The sequence below is a fragment of the Pygoscelis adeliae genome, unplaced genomic scaffold (genome assembly GCF_000699105.1).
Source record: "Pygoscelis adeliae isolate BGI_AS28 unplaced genomic scaffold, ASM69910v1 Scaffold93, whole genome shotgun sequence".
NCBI lineage: Eukaryota > Metazoa > Chordata > Aves > Sphenisciformes > Spheniscidae > Pygoscelis > Pygoscelis adeliae.
The window spans coordinates 492,550-512,478 of NW_008824469.1; the positions used below are offsets into that span (position 1 = coordinate 492,550).

At 44.8% G+C, this 19,929-nt stretch overlaps 1 protein-coding gene across 1 annotated transcript in view; it reads left to right on the forward strand.

The window, feature by feature from the left end:
- PITPNM2 (phosphatidylinositol transfer protein, membrane-associated 2) overlaps positions 1 to 19,929 on the forward strand; it is a 70,351-nt gene that overhangs the window by 30,460 nt on the left and 19,962 nt on the right. Inside the window, exons 6-14 of the mRNA XM_009321176.1 lie at positions 2,152 to 2,247; positions 6,315 to 6,419; positions 7,305 to 7,375; positions 10,728 to 10,972; positions 11,460 to 11,649; positions 12,704 to 12,823; positions 13,189 to 13,400; positions 18,204 to 18,379; positions 18,764 to 18,934. Of these exons, the coding sequence (XP_009319451.1) occupies positions 2,152 to 2,247; positions 6,315 to 6,419; positions 7,305 to 7,375; positions 10,728 to 10,972; positions 11,460 to 11,649; positions 12,704 to 12,823; positions 13,189 to 13,400; positions 18,204 to 18,379; positions 18,764 to 18,934 (1,386 nt within the window). The remainder of the gene's footprint in view (positions 1 to 2,151; positions 2,248 to 6,314; positions 6,420 to 7,304; positions 7,376 to 10,727; positions 10,973 to 11,459; positions 11,650 to 12,703; positions 12,824 to 13,188; positions 13,401 to 18,203; positions 18,380 to 18,763; positions 18,935 to 19,929) is intronic.

The following is a 19,929-nucleotide window of genomic DNA, read 5'->3' on the forward strand; positions in this document are numbered from 1 at the left end:
CTGAATTTTGTCACTCACCTCTCCCTAGGAAGTCACCTTTTTTTGCTGTACTAAACTCTTCCCTTTCTCGGACCGTTCCGTACAAAGGGGTGAATCCCCAGCGAGTTACAGACAGAAGGCTTGAACCCTCAGCAATTCCCTCTCCTTTTAGTCAGGCGCAGCTGACAGCAGGGTAATAGGTCTCACAGCAAGAGAGCAAAAAAAATCTTGATTTTTCTGAAAACCCCGAGGGGCGGTGTTTCTTCCAGTGACGGTGGAAGGGGACATCTAGGTGAGTGAAGCTTCTCCATCTCTCATAGGTGCTAAATATTGTGAGTTGAGTCTCCATTTCTATTTACCACTCCATCACTGATTTCATCACGGGGTGAATGAGAGATGAGCGGTAGTTTTACCTTGCGATGACTCACTGGAGTGAGCCCCAGGGAAGAACCTACCAGATGCTTCATAAATCGTTGTATAAAGATAAAAATGCTGGCTACCTTGCTTGCACCAGGATTTTATATTGATGTGCCTGTCTCTCACTATGCTTTTTGTTATGAACCCCCTCTTCCACTGCTGATATGTTCATTGGAAGCTGTAGTTTTCAGACCTCTTAGGATTTCACTTGAAGGTTTTCATTGGTAGCAAAGCATGAATTTCTTTTAAACTGCAGAATGTCTCGGCTTTTACAAGAAAAAGTAATGAAAGAAATGAATTGTGATGTGCTGGGAAGTACGTCATGCAGATATTTTAATCCTTCTTCATGCTGGCAGCATATTAACATATGGAAGCAAGGAGGGCTGTCTCGACTTACCGCTACCTCCAGCTGAAAAAAGCAACGCCTTTTCTCCAAAAGATCTTGGTCCTCCCTATATCATCCGAGCGAGACCTCTGGTGATAGCAGGACCCTTGTCACCATCCCATATGTTATTATATGCTCTATTTTTAGCAACTATTATGTGAGTGCCTTGACGTCACTTCAGCGTGAATTAGCTCTGCTCTGCCAACCTCCTCGCTTGCTGCTCCCTAAGGGGTGGGCGGCAGGGTGGTTGGGGGCTGCTGAGCCAATGCTGAGCTGCAATTAGATGACTCTGCACAGGGTCTCCATCCTCTTTCCATGTGGCAACTGGGTAGCAAAATTAGAAGAATTTGACTTACAGATTTAGTGCTGTTACAATAGCATGAAACGGCTCGTGCAGCTGTCACAGTAACCAGAACCTTTCAGCGTCTTTGTATATGCTAAATGAGAATTTGTCAGTCTCCTCAGGTTTTTGCAGTGTTAGGTTAGGTGGCTGCTGCGAGCGCTTTGTGTGCTCTGTGTGACATGCAAGAGCTATCTGAAGGAGGGGAAAAACCCTCTCTCTCGTCGTTCTTTGGACAGCCGTCCCTTCAGCAGACGGCTGTTCTGTAACAAGTTCAGCCAAGAAGAGTTCAGGCTGGATCATTGCTAAATTATATCTGAAAAAGCCCCATATTATGGCTTTTTTCTTTTTTTTTTTTTTTTTTTATTTAGCACAGGGAACTCTGGAGGGGAAAATGAAAAGGAGCAGGTAGGTGTGAGAACAGGAGGGCAAACAGGAACCAAAATGGACCGCTGGGTTTTCTCCTTGCTCTGTCAGGACAGCTCCCTATGAAGTAGTTGGATAGCATGTTGTTTAAATCATTCAAGTTTAAAGTTTAAATAGATCTCTAATCCAATTTGTGTGGAAGCAATTTCCTTCCAGAAAACAGATTATTTCTATCCAGGCTGCTCTGCTTAGCTACCCACCCGAAAGTTAGCGAAGCAGAGGCATGGTTTGTGTGCTGATTAGAGGCACGAAGAAAGCTTCCAATCAGCCTGCTTCCTTCCTAATTGCAAACTTTAAAACCCAGCTGATTTTGCACGTCCTACTAACAATTATAAATAGCTGCCATTCAAAATAGCATAAGAGTGATACAAACAGCTTGCTTTAATGTAGCATCTTGCTGACAGGTTCTAACAACAGTAAACAAACAGGATCTGTAAAGCGGTACACTGACATCACACCAGCATCATCGGGGTTTTGTGTTTTTAATATTGCAGCAGTGAATTTTCATAGAGAACACAGGACTCTTCCTCCAGCAAAGATCATGTTGGGAACTCTCCATCTTGTCGATGTAGCGTATCGCAAAAGGCTTTTTTGTTTTTTCCAGCAAGTCCCTCACGCCATAGTATCTCCGAGTGGAGGATGCAGAGCATTGCCAGAGATTCAGATGACAGCTCAGATGATGAATTCTTTGATGCCCATGGTATGTGGAGCCTAAATCACCATCGTTTGTTTCCTGAAATGGTGGGGTAAGAGAACGGAAGGCATGAGGGTGGGGGGTGAGCGGGGAAGGAAGCGAGACTTTTTTGCTTTGTTTGAAGTCTTTTCCTTTCTAACCAAGATAAGTGCAGCATCAGTGCAGCTTCTTCAAGCATCCCCAGCGTCACCCAGCAGACTCTTATATTTAACGCAGCACCATTTCAGATTCAGTGTGAGCTATTTGAAGGGATCTTGAACAGTCTTAACCTTTGGAGCTGTATTTTATTTGGTGCAAATGAGTGTGGGTAAAATTCAGCGATACTAACTGGACTGTGGGTGTGTCCTAATGATTCTGATTCAGTATGACTGATTATTTTTCTAATTTATTTTTTAATCAGTAGGATTATGATTAATTGTCCTGTCTGGGCCTGAAGAGACCCGAATTTGCCTTTATTAACTCCTTATTCTCCCATTCCAAGAAATACAATAATGAATGCAACAAGGTACTTCGGGTGCCAAAACTAATCAGTGTTGATTCCAGAATTCTCAAAGTAATTTTGACTATCCGTATTAGGAGAAAGCTGTGTTATTTTTTTTCTCTGTGCATGTGCGTGTGAAGAAGCTTTGTTCCCCTGCACTCACTTCATATATTGTACTTAATGCGTATTTAAGCCTGAAGGGCTCTGTCAGTACTGACAACAGATGGACTCTTCTCTCGGCTTGTAATGCTAATCTAAGTTAGATGTGCAACGTGTGCTGATGAAGTTGGTGACCTTTCTGTGAAATGCAGTTGTTAGAAGATGACGCCCCAGTTCTGTAAAGCAGAATTTCACTGATGTTCAGCTAGATTTCACTGATGTTCAGCTAAAGTTCGGTCTCAAAAAATTGATAGTATCGTGTTCCAGAAGAGTTCTCACATCAAGTATTTAGGCATGCATCTCAAATTCTGGGGTAGAAAGTGGCATTCTATTGTAGAGTAGTGACTTGCACAATAGCAGCTTAAATGGCCAGGATGCATGCAAGTTGGGATGAATGTCTCCCTTGCCTGGAAGGAGAAGGGCCAACTTAGTTTAAGTTAATAAATAGAGACACTTGCTACTCACAATGTAGCAGCTACAAAAACTATGCAAGGGATTTATTGTAGCAATAGACATACAAGAAAAGAGGAGTGAGTCATTGGAACGGCATCATTGCTATTCACCCTCTTTTTTGCCTTTTTAATTACTTAATAATAAAATTGAGACAGAGATGGCTCTGCCTGAGATCCAGGCCCCCAGGGAATCCCTGACATGCTCCTAACAGGCCTGGGAAGGAGAATTAACAAAAATGAGCCTTGTGCCACAGTTGGTATCAGCACCCCTGTTGCAATACTTCTAGGAGCTTGCTAACAGAAAAAGCAGCTCCTCTTCTGCTAGCACACAGCATGTCTCCATTTACGTACAGATTGTCCTCTGCAATCCGCACAGCTGGGTTTGAAAAGTCTGCCTAGTCTGATGGGATTTTGGCTTACGAGTTGAAGCCTTGATGTGTGTGCTGTTCAACACAGCCCTCTCTTCGGGAGGGACCTCTTGCTGCCCCTTGGCCCGCAGATGACATGTCCCGGCTCCAGGTCTGTGAGCAGGGATGAAGCACCGCTTGCAGCTCATCCTGCCGGGGAGACTTGCGGGGTCGGTACCATGGGAACTGGCACAGATCAGGATGTGAGTCAACACCAAGCAGAGTTCCTTAGAAGTGCTTCCCATATATACACACACATTTCCTCACAGTGCAGTGGGCGTAACCTGAGCCCGAGAAGATTTCTTGTCGCCCTCTTCCCACTCATCCTCATTCACTGGCATACTCTGGTAAAGATAGTGACAAATACAGTAATATCTAATATCTATCCTGTAATAAATGCTAATAACGAGAGTAATATCCCATTCAGTGATCACTTGAGCAGCAATAAGGGCTGTAATTAAACCTCTCAAGGAAATAAGTTTAATATTTAGATTAAGTTGCTGGAGGAGCTTTAAGAGCAATCTTCCTCTTAATTCTCTGCCAGCATGTGTGTTGCATGCTTGTGCTTTGCACTTGTTCTGAACAGGTAGCTCCACACTCCCTCGTGCAGGGAAATGGGGATTTACTCAGATTTTTTCCATAGCTGAAAAAGGAAATGGCATGCTGATGCAAAGTTGCCAGGTCGCTCTCTTTTTACAGTCAAAGTGTAAATAGAAACTCCTAAAAATAATTGGTGTTTGCTTGGCTCTGCACTTAGTCCCCTTCTTCTTTTTTTAACGCTATTGCTCAGATTTGCTGAAAAGATGAATATATTTCATAATCTTTTTGTTCCCCATCCTAGGATTCTTCCAACTAATTATTTTCTTAGTAACTGTACAGCAACAAGAAAGGGGGAATCCTAGTCTGGGACTCTGAAGATTACAGCTTTTAAATCTTCAAGACATCTGTAATTACTGCCGTTGTTATTATGTTTATAAATCTTTATTAAATTTACAAGCCCAAAATTTTCAGGAAAGGAATACTAAATGCAGAGCAATAAATAAATTAGAAAGGACTTAACCTCTGTAACAGTAAAAGATACGTCCTCAATGTAAAAAAAGAAAAGAGAAAGGAGGGAAAAAAAGGAACCAGCCACCCATACCAAGGGCATCTTTGTAAGACTTGCATTGCAGTTGTTTGGTTTCCCCTGGGTTCAAGTGGGAGCTTCGGGGCTCTGTTTCCTTCCCAAGAACCTGCCAGCGTTAAGCAGAAAGCGTGGAGGCTGCGTGGTGCCCTGCCCAGCCCGCGCTGGGTCCATGCTCTCACCGATAAAGGAGCCATCAGGCTGCTGCTGTCTCAGAGGACATAATGTTTATGTTTGACATAAACATTTTTGTGAGCCCTTTCTCAACTCCAGACTGGCCACCCTGTGCTCAGGCTTGGGCTGAGAGGGAGCTCAGCCTCTCGTGGGGGAAGTCCACACGTGTTGGATAACCTGGCCCAGGCCAGCAGGCATGGGGGGTGGGCGTGTGGGGTGTCTGGTGGGCGCACTGGGATGAATTCTTCAAGTGCTACGGCTGCTAATGGCCTGTTTAGCGATGCCTCCACGGGGCTCAGCTGCTTGTTTCCGTGTGGACGTACCAGCAAAGGCCCGTGGACAAGCAAGGCTGGACTCCTGCCTGTGTCAGGCTTTCACTGTGGTGAATTAGGGCTCTGCAAGCCCAGCACCATGTGGTGTGGGCACAAAGCACAAGCCTGCCTTCCAGTGTCACCCACCTGACAGCCCTCTTTTTTCTCCCCTAACCTGGCATAACTCCTCTGATGTCTGCTATAGAGCAAGGCTATTAATCTCTCTTATGTTTGGATACTACTGTGGGGTGTTTTATAGGGTCTCTCCTTTATATGTCTCTTCCTTTTAGTTACACTTCTAGGAACATAGTATTTTTGGGACACTTAGTTCAACTCCAGTTGATAAAGAATGAGCCAGGGGATCAGAAGACCCTGAGGTAGGAGGGAAATGGCAGACACATGCACTCAGTGCAATCAAACAAGTCTCGTCTCCTAAGGAAATCACACTAAAGATAGCCTAGGGAGTTCACGTTTCCTTTATTACTCATGCCTTTTTAGGTATTTGGTCCCATTAACAATAGTGATCCTTGTCACTGCTTCCCCCAAAGACGTCCCGCAGCTTTCAAACAGGTCTGGGAGGATCCCAGCAGCAAACGTTGCTTTGTCCTCTCCTGTACTGGAGCATTCTGGCTGCTTTAGCATCGTCAGAAAGTATGGCAAGAAAAACGTCAAACGATACCCGAAATGGTAGCATTAAAGATCCATGTTACTTTTTCCATGCTTTAGGAGTTTCGTTTGTTAAAAACATGCAACTGAAACATTTTGTTTACTTTTCAAAAGGTGCTTTGGTTTCTATATAAGAAAAGCTAGTAAAGTATCATGTTTTATTATGACTTAAGCTATCCTAATGTTTATAAGACTACATAGAGTTTTGGGGACTTACTTTTATTTAAAATTCTGTTCTGTGCTCTTGTCTGTATACATATTTGTGTGTGTGTGACTCTCAAAAAAATCTGTTTTTTAAAGAGGACTTGTCTGACAATGAGGAAATGTTCCCGAAAGAAATAACCAAATGGAGTTCCAATGATCTGATGGATAAAATTGAAACCCCCGAATGCGATGATGTCCAGGGTAATTTTTTTTAAAGTAAAGACTGCATGTGATATTTTACAGTATTTCCAGGCAATTGTTACAGCCACATTCTGAAAAAGGTAAAACTTGTTATCCTCATCTCACAAAAGGAGAAGCTGAGACAGAGCATAAAAATGACTGCCCAGTGCTGCCGAAAAAGAATTGCCCAGTGGGAGCTGGGATAGCTCTTGATTCTCTTTTATTTTCCGTGTTGGTTCGGCTCCTTTGTGCGACAGCCAGGATGCTCTCGTATAATGATGAAGTATTCCAGCGCCGTCTTGAATGGCTTGAATTTCTCCTGACTCTTCTTTCCTCTTGCTCCGTCCTTTGTTCTTGTCAGTATCTGCCTCGGTTTTATTTTCTGCTCATTGTTATGAAATTTTGAAAGGAAGCTAGCTCCTCAGGCAGATCGATCCATGTAGCGGCACGGTGGAAGATGACACTTAGGCTTTCTGGTATAAGGTCGGTCTGTGTAGGCACAGACGTATGAATGCGTCAGACCTCTGCTCCCCCAGCATAGTTCAAGCAATTCCTTTTATTTTCCCACAAACCAATCATTTCTGACAATTGTGCAGGGATTTCCCATTGTTGCCATCCTTAATAAAGCAGTGATACTGGATCGCTGTAATGAGAGAAGAGGTCACTAATGTCCTCAGCGTTTACCAAGGTTATGAGAAACTGCTGGAAAATAAGTGACCCAGCATTGCCCAGGCTCCTCAGGTGGAAGGAGGCGGGAGGGAGGGAGAGGGCAATTTGATGAAATAATTAAGGAGATGGAAGGCAGACGAGGCTGAGAGGCATTGGCACAAACAGTGTCTTTATGGAAGAGTGTCTTTGCCAGATAGCATCTTGCAGTGCTGACGTTTTAAACCTCTGTGCTTCCAGGTGACTTGTATCACGAGACATCAGCAGAGTACCGTGTTGGCTCCAGCGTGGAGCGGCTCAGCATCATTGAAGTAAGTGCTTCAGTTTCTTGTAATGAGATCCTTTGTTGCTGGAATGTGTCCATGTGGGGCAAATGGGGTAAACGGCTCCCTTTGCTGCGAGCGGCGTATTGTCTTTGTGTGTCAATCGGAGCCACACCAGCATGCTGCGTACTTCATGGCTATGTTTAAGGGACTATTTCACCTGTCTTTTGAACATCATATAGAAAATGCTCTGTAGTTTGCAGGCAGCCTCAGGTATCCAGCTGGATACTAATATAATAATACTAAAATACTAATCCTGTGGGGATAACTGCAGCCTGAGGCACTGCTGGGTAGAGCTATCCTGCTAATGCCGAATGAGCTAGCGTGGACGTGGGAGCAGGAGAGTCGTGTTACTGCAGCACCAAGGAACAGGCTGCGGTGGTCCAAGTGACATAGCTCGGCTGTAGCCCACTCTTTGGAGCTGCTCAGGGTCTGGTTTGGAAACCAGTTATAGCATAGCCTGTATCAGTGCTTTGGATAAAATAATAAACAAATAATAACACACACACACACCCTGGCTTTCTAGACTTGCATATACAGGCTTTTGCAATGCAGTGTCCTAGTGAGCCAGTGCATCTTGGAATGGCTGTACTCATCCTACCCTTAAAGCATCTGCCTGTCTGTGCTGCAGAGATGATGTAGCTGCTTGCAGAGTGCCTAAGTTATGTTGTGGTCTATCAAAGACCATGAGCATGGTTTTGGTATTACTCTGTGTGCCAGGCTGTAAGTTCATGGTGGTTTGGCTTTTTTGTAATAGACTGAGAGCTCAAGGGCCATGGGGAGAGCGGGTGGCAGGGGACGGGAACGGCTCTAGCCACCTCAAGATAAGGAAGTCACAGCCCTAAGATTTCTCTTAGAGCTCAAGATGGTGTGGAGAACTTCTTGTCTTCTTCAGAGGGCTGTACAAACTCAACCCCCTCCTGTTTCTGCCTTCCTTTTGGAAAAAGAACAGACTTCAAAGTGAGATGAAAAAGACAGTTATTTGTAGTTGTTCACAAACAGTCTACTAAAATAGTACGAAATTCCTAGCCACCACTGCAGTGATTTTCAGGTTAAGAGCCTCCATCACCAAAAGGTAGTGCAGGAATCAGGTGTCTTAAGAGACTCCAGATCTTACAAGAAAGTTCTAAATAGCCACCTCCACCCCTAAACTAATCAGCAGTTGCTTGCATGTTCCCCACTTCCTTCAAGAGCAGAGGTTAATGAACTGAAAGGGAAAGGTGCCTCCAAAAGACTGCTGATAAACTTCTGGATGACCTGAGCTTGGTGACTCATGTTGTTCTCCAAATGAGCACTTAAAACATTTGTCTGAAAGCAAAAGCGGTGCTGAGATGCTGAGAGCATGCCTCCCATGCCTCCAGCCAGGCAAAAGTTCACTTTACAGGCGCTGTAAACTGGAATCAGAGAAGGTTTAAAGAGCAGGCATTAATACAGTGTAATGGTACTAAATAATTAAAGGCCATTCTTATGCAGGAGGTCTGGAAAATCTTTATTACAGACTTGGATGTGAATTTTAATACTTCTGGTGGGCTGTGTATTAAGACATGCTTTAACATTATCTGGTAAAAATGTAAGCTAGTTGTTAGGTTGCTAATGTGTGCCTGGGCATGCTTTCCTCCCACCAGCAGGTTTGTCAGGGACTCGATCGTGGCTCAAAGGACATCAGGTGACTAAAGATGCTAAAATGAGAAGAATTTGCCCAATGGAAAATACTGCTGCCCTCCACCCCTTCCACACCCCCTCCTAATGGCTATTTCTCTGCCTCAACAGGGAGTTGCCCAGGATGTTATCAAATGTTGTCTCTGCTAGCACAAGGGATAAGGCACAGGAGGAAAGATCAGTACCTGCTTTCACATATCTCAAAGGTGTTGGGGTGGGGGATTTGAGTCCATATGGGAGCCGTAAACCCTGAAAGCCCTGGTAGTGAATAGATATTAAAAACAGTTACTGCTCTGTTGTGTTATAATATGCAACCAGTACAAATGGATGTTCTTGTACCTGCTCCTGGGGCATCAGGATTGGGCTTACAGCTGTTCTGGCAGGACACTTAATGATAACCCACTCTGGAGTTCAGATTCAGTTCCCCCCTTCCCCCAAACTATAGCCTGTCTGTTTAGGCAAGGAATTGATTCAACATAATAAGCAAAAGACCTGGACAGCCAAAATAAAAACCTTTACTGTGTTCATGCAGCAGTCTCCCGGACAGGTGTTGGCCAGTCCTTGGGTCACAGGGTCTTGAAGTTTTTTCTTCTCAGTTCCTCTTTTGCAACAGTATAAGCAAATCGGAAGTCTTACTTATAACTTCTGTCATAGGCAAACAGATGCAATGACTGATCTCTTCCTACAACTTCTTTCCCCAGTAACTTGCCACTTGCTGACCTGTTTGATCTCATTTGTTAATTCTGCTGAATGTGTTTTACTGTCAACTGCTGCAGCTGAGCTCAGCACACCAACAGAAGGCAACACCCGTCTTTTATTTCTTTATTTTTCCACCCTAACACACACAAGTAATGTCTTTATTGCTGCCGTGTTTTACCTGGTTACAATTTTATGCAAATCTTTTTTTTTTTACTTTCAACATTCCTTCTGCTTAGGCCAGTCAGTTCCGCTGAGGCTCTGTGTGTGCATTTGTGCATGCACCTGTGTAGGGTAGGAGACCTGGAAGGAGTAGTCAGGTTCTCAGCTGTTTTATCTGGGTGCATCTAATGTCCATTTCTATAAATTAAGCACATTCCTTCTTGAAGACAGTTTAGTTTATTACCCACAAACCTGCAGATATTATTCTAAAACCTCGTATCTCCTGTGTTTAGAAACCTGATTTTCAGTCCACGCTTACTCAGGATCAGTTTAGACTCTTGTGCTTGCGCCTGCACTGCCCTTTGACTTAAGTGCCTCTCTTCCCTCCCTAGCTTTCTTTGCTCATCTCCACTGTGTTTGAGAGCAGGCATTTCATTCTCAGGTAGCTTTGCGAAGCAAATGAAGCTGAACTCTTTCAATCTCTGTTCAGAAAGTCTCCATGCTTCTTGTCCTTCTGTGGTCCTTCTCACACTGCAATTACCTTTGTGTGTAGATGGCCCAAACTGAACTGAGCCTTCTAGATGGGGGCTTACCAAGGCCTTGTATCGTGGCTAGTACTGTTTCTGCTGGAAATACCTTGCTTCACAGATTGTTGTTTGCCTCATCCCTGACTGGACTTGATGTGGATAGTGCATTTATTGTACACACCATGTGTGAGCTTGGGGAAGAAAAGGTGACCACATTTCCATAAAATGTATTGGACTAAATAAAACCTCTTTGCAAAATAAGCCTTTCTACTGTGCTCTCTTTCATTCCCACCTAGGATGAATCAGTGCAGCCATTAATGCAGCCAAGTAAAATCCATGTCCTCCTCTTGGTACTCCATGGAGGGAACATCCTGGACTCAGGAAGTGGTGACCAGAGCTCTAAGCAAGGGGATGTCAACACCATCACGACAGTGTTTGACACAGTGATGAGGGTACATTACCCAGCTGCTCTTGGACACATTGCCATCAGGCTAGTCCCTTGCCCAGCCATCTGCTCTGAAGCGTTTTCGCTGGTGTCCAGGTAAGTCCATGCTACTTTGTCACAGAAAGACACGTATAAAATTTCACTCTTGTTTTTTGTTTTTTTTATTCGCTTCCCTGAAATGTTCTGCATGTAGTATTGAAAGCCCTGACCACACTTTGAGAATGCACTTATTAATATACTAGCGAGGCATTCAATCTCGATTTCATACTTAGCTGCAGTGAATACAGTAATCATGCAGCAAGAGTTCTGAGATTGATTTATTCTAATTAATCCAATAAATACTAAGACTTTAATTCCTTGTCTGAGGGTTGTTCTGTCAATGTAAGTATGTTGTCCTTGAAGATGTACGTTTGATGGGAGGGAAAGATTTATTAAGCTCTCACGCATTCACAGTGGAATAAATGGCATTTCTATCTTGAGGCTTTTTTTTAATGAACCGCAATACTGACTGTACTGTCTGCAAAAGGTTTTCCCCACTCTGTATGTTAGGCTGAATATTTCCAATGTCTCTTGTCCTATCCAGCCTCAGCCCATATAGTTATGACGAAGGCTGCCTGTCCAACAGCCAGGATCACATTCCCCTTGCTGCACTCCCTCTGCTAGCAACATCATCCCCGCAGTACCAAGAAGCGGTAGCCACAGTCATTGTCAGAGCCAACCAGGCCTACAGCGAGTTCATCAGATCCCAGGAGGGCATGTCCTTCAACGGCCAGGTGAGCCAGCAGCTGCTTATAGCCACAATGAAAGGAAGAGCAAGTGAAGTAATTTCCTTCTGAAGCTCTCTTTTCCACTAATCTCTCAGGAGGGATGGAAACATCACAGTATTGAGCTGCAATAAGAAAGCGTTGCGCTTCCATTTCTTTCTTTCTGAGAGAGATAGATTATTGCTCATGCTCTGTCTTGAACCTTTGGGATTCAAAGTAAAGTCTCAGCTTGCGTTCAGAAATGAAGCTACAAAGTTGTGAAGTTAATCAATTTTCAGCATGACACACCTTTCCGAATCAGGAACGCTACCTTTGTTACTAAACATGATCTCTGCTCCCGTTGCAAACCAAGGCTCTTTAAGCATTCCCGTCTTTGAAGGACCTTCAGCAGCTCGCGCTGGAGTTGTCGCAGAAGTGGGTTTCTTTTTTGAGACTGTGCAGCTGCTGCGCCCCATAAAAGACCATGACTGAGCCTCACACCTCTGTGAGCAAAGTGACTCTCTAGCCCCACAAGGTTTGAGCTGTTCGACTAGCTGTCACATTGCACTGCTGTAGTGTGATTTCTCCACCCTGAGCTTCTTCCCAGCCAGCGCTGTGCCTGGGAACCCAGACAGCCCTCTCCTACCCAGGGGTCTCAGTGCTTTATTGTGCCTATCTGCTCAATACCCTTGGAGGCAGGACAGCATTATCTTCTCAGGGTACAAACAGGGGGCAGAAGCACGGGGAAGCTTGCCTGAAGTAGCACAGACAGCTGGCAAGGGGGGAATCAAGCTTGGTTTTCTGAGGCTGGAGTTAGCGTCGTAGTCAGTGCTCTGTGTTGCTTTCACTTCGCTCCAGTCGGCTAGTGAGGACAGCCAGAACGCATTAGCTATGTTAGATAACGAGAGTCTGCAGGGTATGGGTGGATGCTCATTGACTGAATAGTTTTACTGATGAAAGAACCGGGCATCCTGTTAACTGCAGCTTTCCTAGGTATAATCCAGCACTCCTTTTAACTGTCATTTCTGAACTGAAGTCAAGGGGCTTTTTTTTCCTCGTCCCCTGCTTCTGTTGCCTTTTTCAGGTCTGCTTGGTGGGGGACTGTGTTGGAGGAATTCTGGGATTTGATGCCTTATGCTACAGCAATCAGACTGTGTCTGAGAGCCAGAACAGCAGTCGGCGAGGAAGCGTTGTGAGTGTCCAGGTAATGCTGGCACCCAGTGTCTACTGGGCATAGGTCTGCTGGCCACAGTGCCTCCATGGCCCCTGTTTTTAGTAAGGAGCTCTTCATGAAACAGCAAAGACTCTCTTCCTTATCAATGGCCAACATGTGTCTTAAGGTGTATGTGTGTCTCAATTTGGGTGCATTTGCTCTGAGCAGGGATGCTTCACCCTCTGGTGTGAAGCGTCACCCACACCCTTAGGAAGTGGTTTGGTCTGAGGTACTGTATTGCCCTCAACTGGATCTTGGGGTAGATGGGGAAAGGAGGACAGAAGGAGAAGGATATAATGTGGGTGTATTCCTGATTCAGCTGTCAGAGTGGTAAATCCGTGTATTTCAAATCCCAGGATACCGACCTCCTGTCTCCTGGAATAACGGTGAACAACAGCTATTGTTCCAGTGGCTCTAATCTGGAAGCCAGCAGACACCTCAGCAGGAGCAACATTGATATTCCCCGTAGCAACGGAGAAGATCCAAAGAAGCAGCTGCCACGAAAAAGGAGCGATTCATCAACCTATGAACTGGACACGATAAAGCAACATCAAGCCTTTCTTTCAAGGTAAGATTTTTGAAGGAACAGAACCAGCAATATTCTGGAGCTGAGATTGGTGCATCTGTGAAACCCAAATGTTGCTTTGTCATCCTGTGATAAGCAAGGTGGAGGAAAGTGTTTCATTTAGATTAGAGGGGTATAGATTTCAGTGTGTTGTATATGCAAAAAAAATTAACAGCTCTCTTGCTGAGTGGCAGTGAGAGGATACAGCTGCTCTACTGCATCTGTTACAATAGCAAGAAGCCCTTCATCCTGTTGTTTGACAGCTGAGGCAGTCAGGTAACTGCTTTTTTGCTGTGCCGCAAGTGCAGGATAAGGAGGTCATAAAGCAAATGTAGAAATCGTGCGAGGGAAGATGGTGAAGCAGAACTGGGAATCCAGTGTTGTATTAATTTCAAAGCATCTCTGAAAGCTGATTTTGAGTTGGCTGGCCTGTTCTTGGGAAAGGTGGTTGTGAGCCAAGCATCCTTTCATTTTGGCCTAGTTCAAGTGTGAGATTGAATTGCAGTGCCCTCTCCTGTCGCAGGAGCAGGTTTCTGCTGTCATGGTGGCAGGATGCTCTGGATGAGACATCCTGAACCCTGGCTGGTTGGCTGGTTCATGGAGCAACCTTCAACTGCATGTGAGGATTGTTCTTTCTCTGTGACTGTTTAGCAAAGCAACCTGAATCTCCTATACGGAGCAGGGACAGGGGGTTGTATTCTGTCCCTTGCCAGGGCTGCTCTGTTGCACCAAGGTTGTGTTTCAAATTTGTTACTCGCTATTGAAGCCCTCAGTATCACATTCCTAAGCTTCTTCAAATGGACTTTCAGAAACGTGTCCGTTAACAAAACCGATGAAATTTTCATAGCAGTCTTTCCATTGCCACTGATTGTTCAGGGATTACTTCTGTGAGCCCAGAGGCTTTTTCTGACTGAATCATCTCCTCCAGCCTGTGGAACTGGACAGCCCAGACCTTTTCCTTCTGCGGGCCAAGGAACTGCAAAATCCTCTTAATCTCTTTTCCCCCATGTCCCAGGTACTGGGGAGCAATGTCCCCCCGGCATTGCAACTGTGCCCAAGGCTGTTCCTTTTGCCCTGTGCCGAGCTGAAGGCTTTGTCCTGCACTTCTGCCTCTCCTTCGCTACTTGCAATCGTTGCTCCGGCACGGGGGCTCGTGTTGTCCTGCCACGTCAGAGGCCCTTTTGTAAAAGATTCGTAGGAGAGAGAAAGTATCAAAGTGAATGTCGTTGGTGCACAGAGATACTATATTCAGAAAGACAGCTGCATTTACAAAAACCACAATAAGCTTCTCAGCTACTTCCAGCAGGTTAATAAAAGGCAATCAGTCTCTTGTTCATACCTTATCAAAACAGCCTCCTGTATTACAGGAGAAAATATGAGTCGTACAAAAATGTGCTCTTTCTTCTCCTTGTTCTTGACCTCGGGGGCATGGACTGAGCTAAGGAAAGCGGGCTGGCATCTTGCTGCAGTTTTACATTTAGTTTAGAATAAGCGCTGGGCCTGACATGGATAAGGGATTGCACAGTCTGTCATTTCTAATAGCTTTGTCCTGGTGCTTCCTGCTCCATCTCCTAAGCATTGTACCCGCTCCCAACATGAAGTACTTGGGGGTCCCTGGCAAGGGCTGTCAGTGTTCAGTGCGCTGATGGATTGGTTCACCTTTACTTCTTTTACAGTTTTGTATTTTTTTAAATCTACCTTTAGACCTTGGGTCAAAAATTAGTCTCTTCCCACAGCTCAAGAGCAAGATTCACTCAGGAAAAGGAGCAGCGTGATGCTGCTGTACGAGCTTTCTCCGCACCTCTCCCCCTCCGCTCCCTGGCTCAGGGAAGGCCCGGGTGCAGTGATTCACCTCTTCCCCTCCTGCGTGACGGCAGGGCGTCACACCCGCATCCTTCCTTGGACCTTGTGCTTACAGCCATCATTACTGAGCCTCACAGTCATCAGCAGAATGCCCCTTTGGCGCCTCTGTCACTAAGCAATGATTTTCCTATAAAAAACCCAAGCCCTGATGTGACGCAGCTTTGTGCAGGAGATTGGCAGAACAGAGCCAAGTTTTCCTAATGGGCTCAGCAGACGGGCAACCTGGCATACGGGGGCCTTTCTGTCCATGCCTATTGCAGATTTCAGCTTGTGCCAAAGACACTCATTTTTATTCATGTATCAGGCCTACCCGCTTCTCTGGGATAATGCCCAGCAAGCCAGAGCAGCATCTGGAGATTACAATCACACATTTATTTTTAAATTCAGTCCTTCTGCACAACTACATTATTTCTGGCTGTGCTGTACTTGTATTATTGTAAATGAGTTGATTTGCTTCTGAAATCCATAAGCTCTTGTTTAATTAATGCACACAGTACATCTGCTGCTTTTTAAAGGGAGAACAGGGCACTGTAGGTTGCTTGGAGCATGACAGATTCAGAGTTCCCCTTGGCTCTCGTTTCTTTTGATTGCTAAAAAGACTATCAAGTTCCCAGTAAAAGGAAAGAAGCTGTCCAGATTGCTTAGCGGTATGAGTGTTCTCGTTCTTTTCCATTCCCCATGAAGAGATTGCTGTGGGAAGGTGGGTGGAATACACACAAAACCCCCTTGCACCCGTCCTGCCATAACACATCTGCCATCAGGACAGTCTTTCCTTTTGTGCCTTCATTTGAATCACATTGCTGTCGCCCTGTCTTCGGCGAAACTGAACATGTTCTAAATAACTTTGTATTCCTTACACACAGCAAACTTAATGCATTGCAGTCTTGTCAGCTAAAATAATTGTAGCTCCAGTGAAGGTGGCTTGTTTTTAAATGTGCTTCAGCGTTGCGCGTCTTGGCAGCGTGATCTCAGGGAAGCTTGTTCACATCGCAGAAATGGGAACATGTTCATTTTAGCTGTCGCTGCTGTAACCTCCCGTTCCTCTCGTTTTTGACATCACTGTTTTGACTTCCCGTGATATGTATGTCTGGCGTAAGTAAGCTTGTTATTTCCCTGCGGTTGGTAACCAGGAGAATAGTACTGTGCCTGTGCATGTGTGCAGCTGTAGAGAATACATGACAGTGTGGCATGAAAAGCAGTTTTTTTAGCATCCTTTGGGGGTGGCGGTCAGCAGAGGTGCTGTCTCCAGGACGATGTGTTATTTGCCAAAGCAGGAAAGCAAAGTCCGAGTGAAACCCATTTTTCTTCCCAAATTTGTGAGTATTTGCAGCTGCTCATTTATCGAATGGCTATCCCAGAGGGGGAGCCTGTGCGAGCAACTGCTCTGGTGCTACAGATGGTGGGGAGTGAGCACCCTATTTCCATGAGCACAGCAGCGCTGGGACGTCGCTGCCCAGCCAGGCAGCCAGCACGCTGTGTTCAGAAGTGGCCTTGATGAGCAAGTGCTATTGCATACGGCGACACGGCAAGTGCTGGTGACCACCTGGGATTTTGACTTGGGGCCACAGAGCTGGCAAGAGGCTGTTGCATTTGCATCATCCCTGACTCCAGGCCAGTAAGCCTTTTATCCAGCCCAACTGTTGTGGTATCCATTTATCCTACATATTGTACAGAACCTGCTCAGATGCTTTTTAAAGTGTTTGCAAACACCCTGTTAAGTCACTGCTGGTACTCTGTCTTCAACTCTGCTTCTAATTATAACGATGATAACCCGGCAAGGCTGCCGGCTGACTCCGTAGAACCTGGAGAGCAGAAGAAATTGCAGCTTACTGCTTTTGGGTGGTAACAGAAGAATCTCAGAAACCCTTTTGTGAACCAGTTTATTAGTGTTACCCATCTGTCATTTCACTGTCTAATCCCAGATCTAGACTGCAAAGAAGCACTGCTTCCTAACGTGGGGGTGGATTCCCGGGCTTTTCATCTAAGAGTTCCTGCTGCTTCTTCCTCAGTGTCTAAGCAATACGTGAACTTAAATCTCTGTGTTAAACCTGTGTATTGCAGCGTGCACTGCACACAGGTTCACTTTTACAAAGAGATTTGACACCTGAACGAGGCGGGGGAAGGTAGACATGTTTTATGTCGTTATTCTTTTTAAGTACAGTTACCTGGAGTTGTTGGGCTGGGATTGAGAAGTAGTTTGGTAATAACTTGACAGATGTGGCCTCATGGGCAGAAGAGAAGTGGGAGAGTCCTGGGTGCACGGTAAATACAATTTACCATATGGCCACTGAGTTAATTACCCCAGATTCCCATTCCCAAAGAATGGCATACACGTGCATAAGGATACTAGAAACCCTCTTGCAGATTTTGATCTTTCTTTTTCTCTCTCCTCTCCCATTTTTCTTTTTCCTTTTCAATCCTGTAACATTTTCCCAACTACTTCCACGAGGAAGAAATGGGTAAGCACAGCTTTCCGTAACATTAGAGAATAAGGTGATGGAAGGAACTCAAATGTTGACAACCAGAAAGCATAGCAGTAACGTGTGTAATGGAGCGAATCACTGTAAACCTGCTTTCTTCCCTGCTACTCTAGTAATTTTGGCTTGCTGGTTATTTTATCTTGCAAATTACTATTCTGCTAGCAGCAATCAAGATTTTTTGACTCCTCAAAGAAAAAACATTTTGAGGAGATAGGAGTGTGTAAATGAACCCACTTGAAGCGGTTTGTACAGTCTAAATTATGCCAGTGAAATGGGGTAATTGTTTGGGGGGGACATTTTACTGGCTAGTAAAACTGCAGTACTGAGGCATGGTGGGTTGATTGGCACAGTTCCTTCACTAAAGAGACAGAAATTATATTCACTGTCAATCACTTATCTGGCCTTCAATTATGAAAAGACAGCGTGAATAAAATTTTGACTTAATTTTCTGTTCTTGTCCCAGTTTACATTCTAGTGTGCTGAGAAATGACCCAGGATCCAGGCGATCTAGTAGCTCTACTATGTTGGATGGAGGAAATATTGGAAAGTTTGAATTTGAGATCACTGACTTCTTCCTCTTTGGTTCTCCCTTGGGTCTGGTTCTTGCACTGCGAAAAACTGTCATTCCAGCTCTTGACAGTAAGTCCTGATGTAAACTGCTGAGCTCACTTAGTGGATGGTGTAAGCACCTCCTGCTACAAATCCAGTAATTTGGTGAGACAAACTGGTAAAAACCAAACATGTATATCTAATATTTATTGCACCGTAACAAAGCAGATCTAGCCAGTACTGGTTATACAATTTATTTGCGATGTACTTCCAAACATTAAAAATACTGGGCAATTCTTGAGTCTATAAATATTGTAATAAATTGTTTCAATTGACTAAACTGGAAGGTGAGGGAGGTGATAAATCCTTAGCACTTTTTTTGACCCAACAGTTGTCCTTTTTACAGACAAATATTTACAATATTCTAATAAATAACCTTTTGATACTTGAGTGTTTTTTTCTTCATCTTTTTAGTCTTTCAGCTCAGACCGGCTTGTCAGCAGGTCTATAACCTGTTCCACCCTGCAGACCCATCTGCTTCACGCCTCGAGCCTCTTCTGGAGAGGAAGTTCTACCTGTTGCCCCCCTTTAATATTCCCCGTTACCAGAGGTTCCCACTGGGTGATGGCAATTCTGCTGTTCTGGGTAAGTCACTTTGGATCCATATTAGCTGTCTAAAGGGTTATATCCACACTTTACATGAAATTATCAAAGCAATTGGGAATGACAAGAAAGAGAATTGGCCCTATAATCTTAGCTTTACTCCCGATTTACCAGAAAAGTAGTTTTCTTCCAACAAAATCAGTGCCTTGTGACCCATATGCCCTTCACTTGTCACACAAAGGCCATCAGCTGCTGAGAGTCATGATGTGGTGACCTCTCTGTGAAGGTCCCTGTCTTATACCCAAGCTGGTGCTTGTGGTTGGGACTGAATGAAATGTGATTAACTTGGCTGAGTTTAGGACTTTGATGTTTGGAGGGCTAGTGAAGAGTGGAAGAAGCAGAATCAACAGTGAGATGACTTATTTGGTTGCAACCTGTGCTTTTTCATGGGACAGGCTACTGCAGGTCGGTGGGCTGGTGGCAGTGCCTTGCCCCCTGCCACCTTGCCAATGAGACACTTGGTCTTCCTAGGATACCTAGGATTCCTCTGCCATCAGTGGCCTCTTCACTTGCTCTACCCCAATTGCAGCAGTAACAGAGTCTAAAATGGCTGTGTGCATGCCCTTTTGTCTTACCGGGTTGCATTTGAAACAACTGTGTCCTGACCGTGCCCTGCCTCAGCTCCCATTACATCAGTGCTCTTGCAGTTGATCTAATAAAATAAATTATATTTCCTACCATCTTCACCTCACTTCTGTGCCTAGACTCTCATGGTCTGTTGCCGTTTCAGTGCAGGCTGTCATTGCAAGGAGCTCTCGGGGAAGCTCACCACTGTGCAGAACTAAATTTGACCTTTCTGCTTCACCTAAAGCTTCGGTTCCCTGCAGGGTCAGGAAGAAAACGTGTGCCATAATTTCTCCCTTGTTAGAGGTTGTTAGTCAATGGCTACTTAAAGCCAACATTGCAACTAAGAGTCGCTACTATAAAACTAGACTTACAGCACACAAAAAATCACGCTGGCAAACCAGAGTAGAATA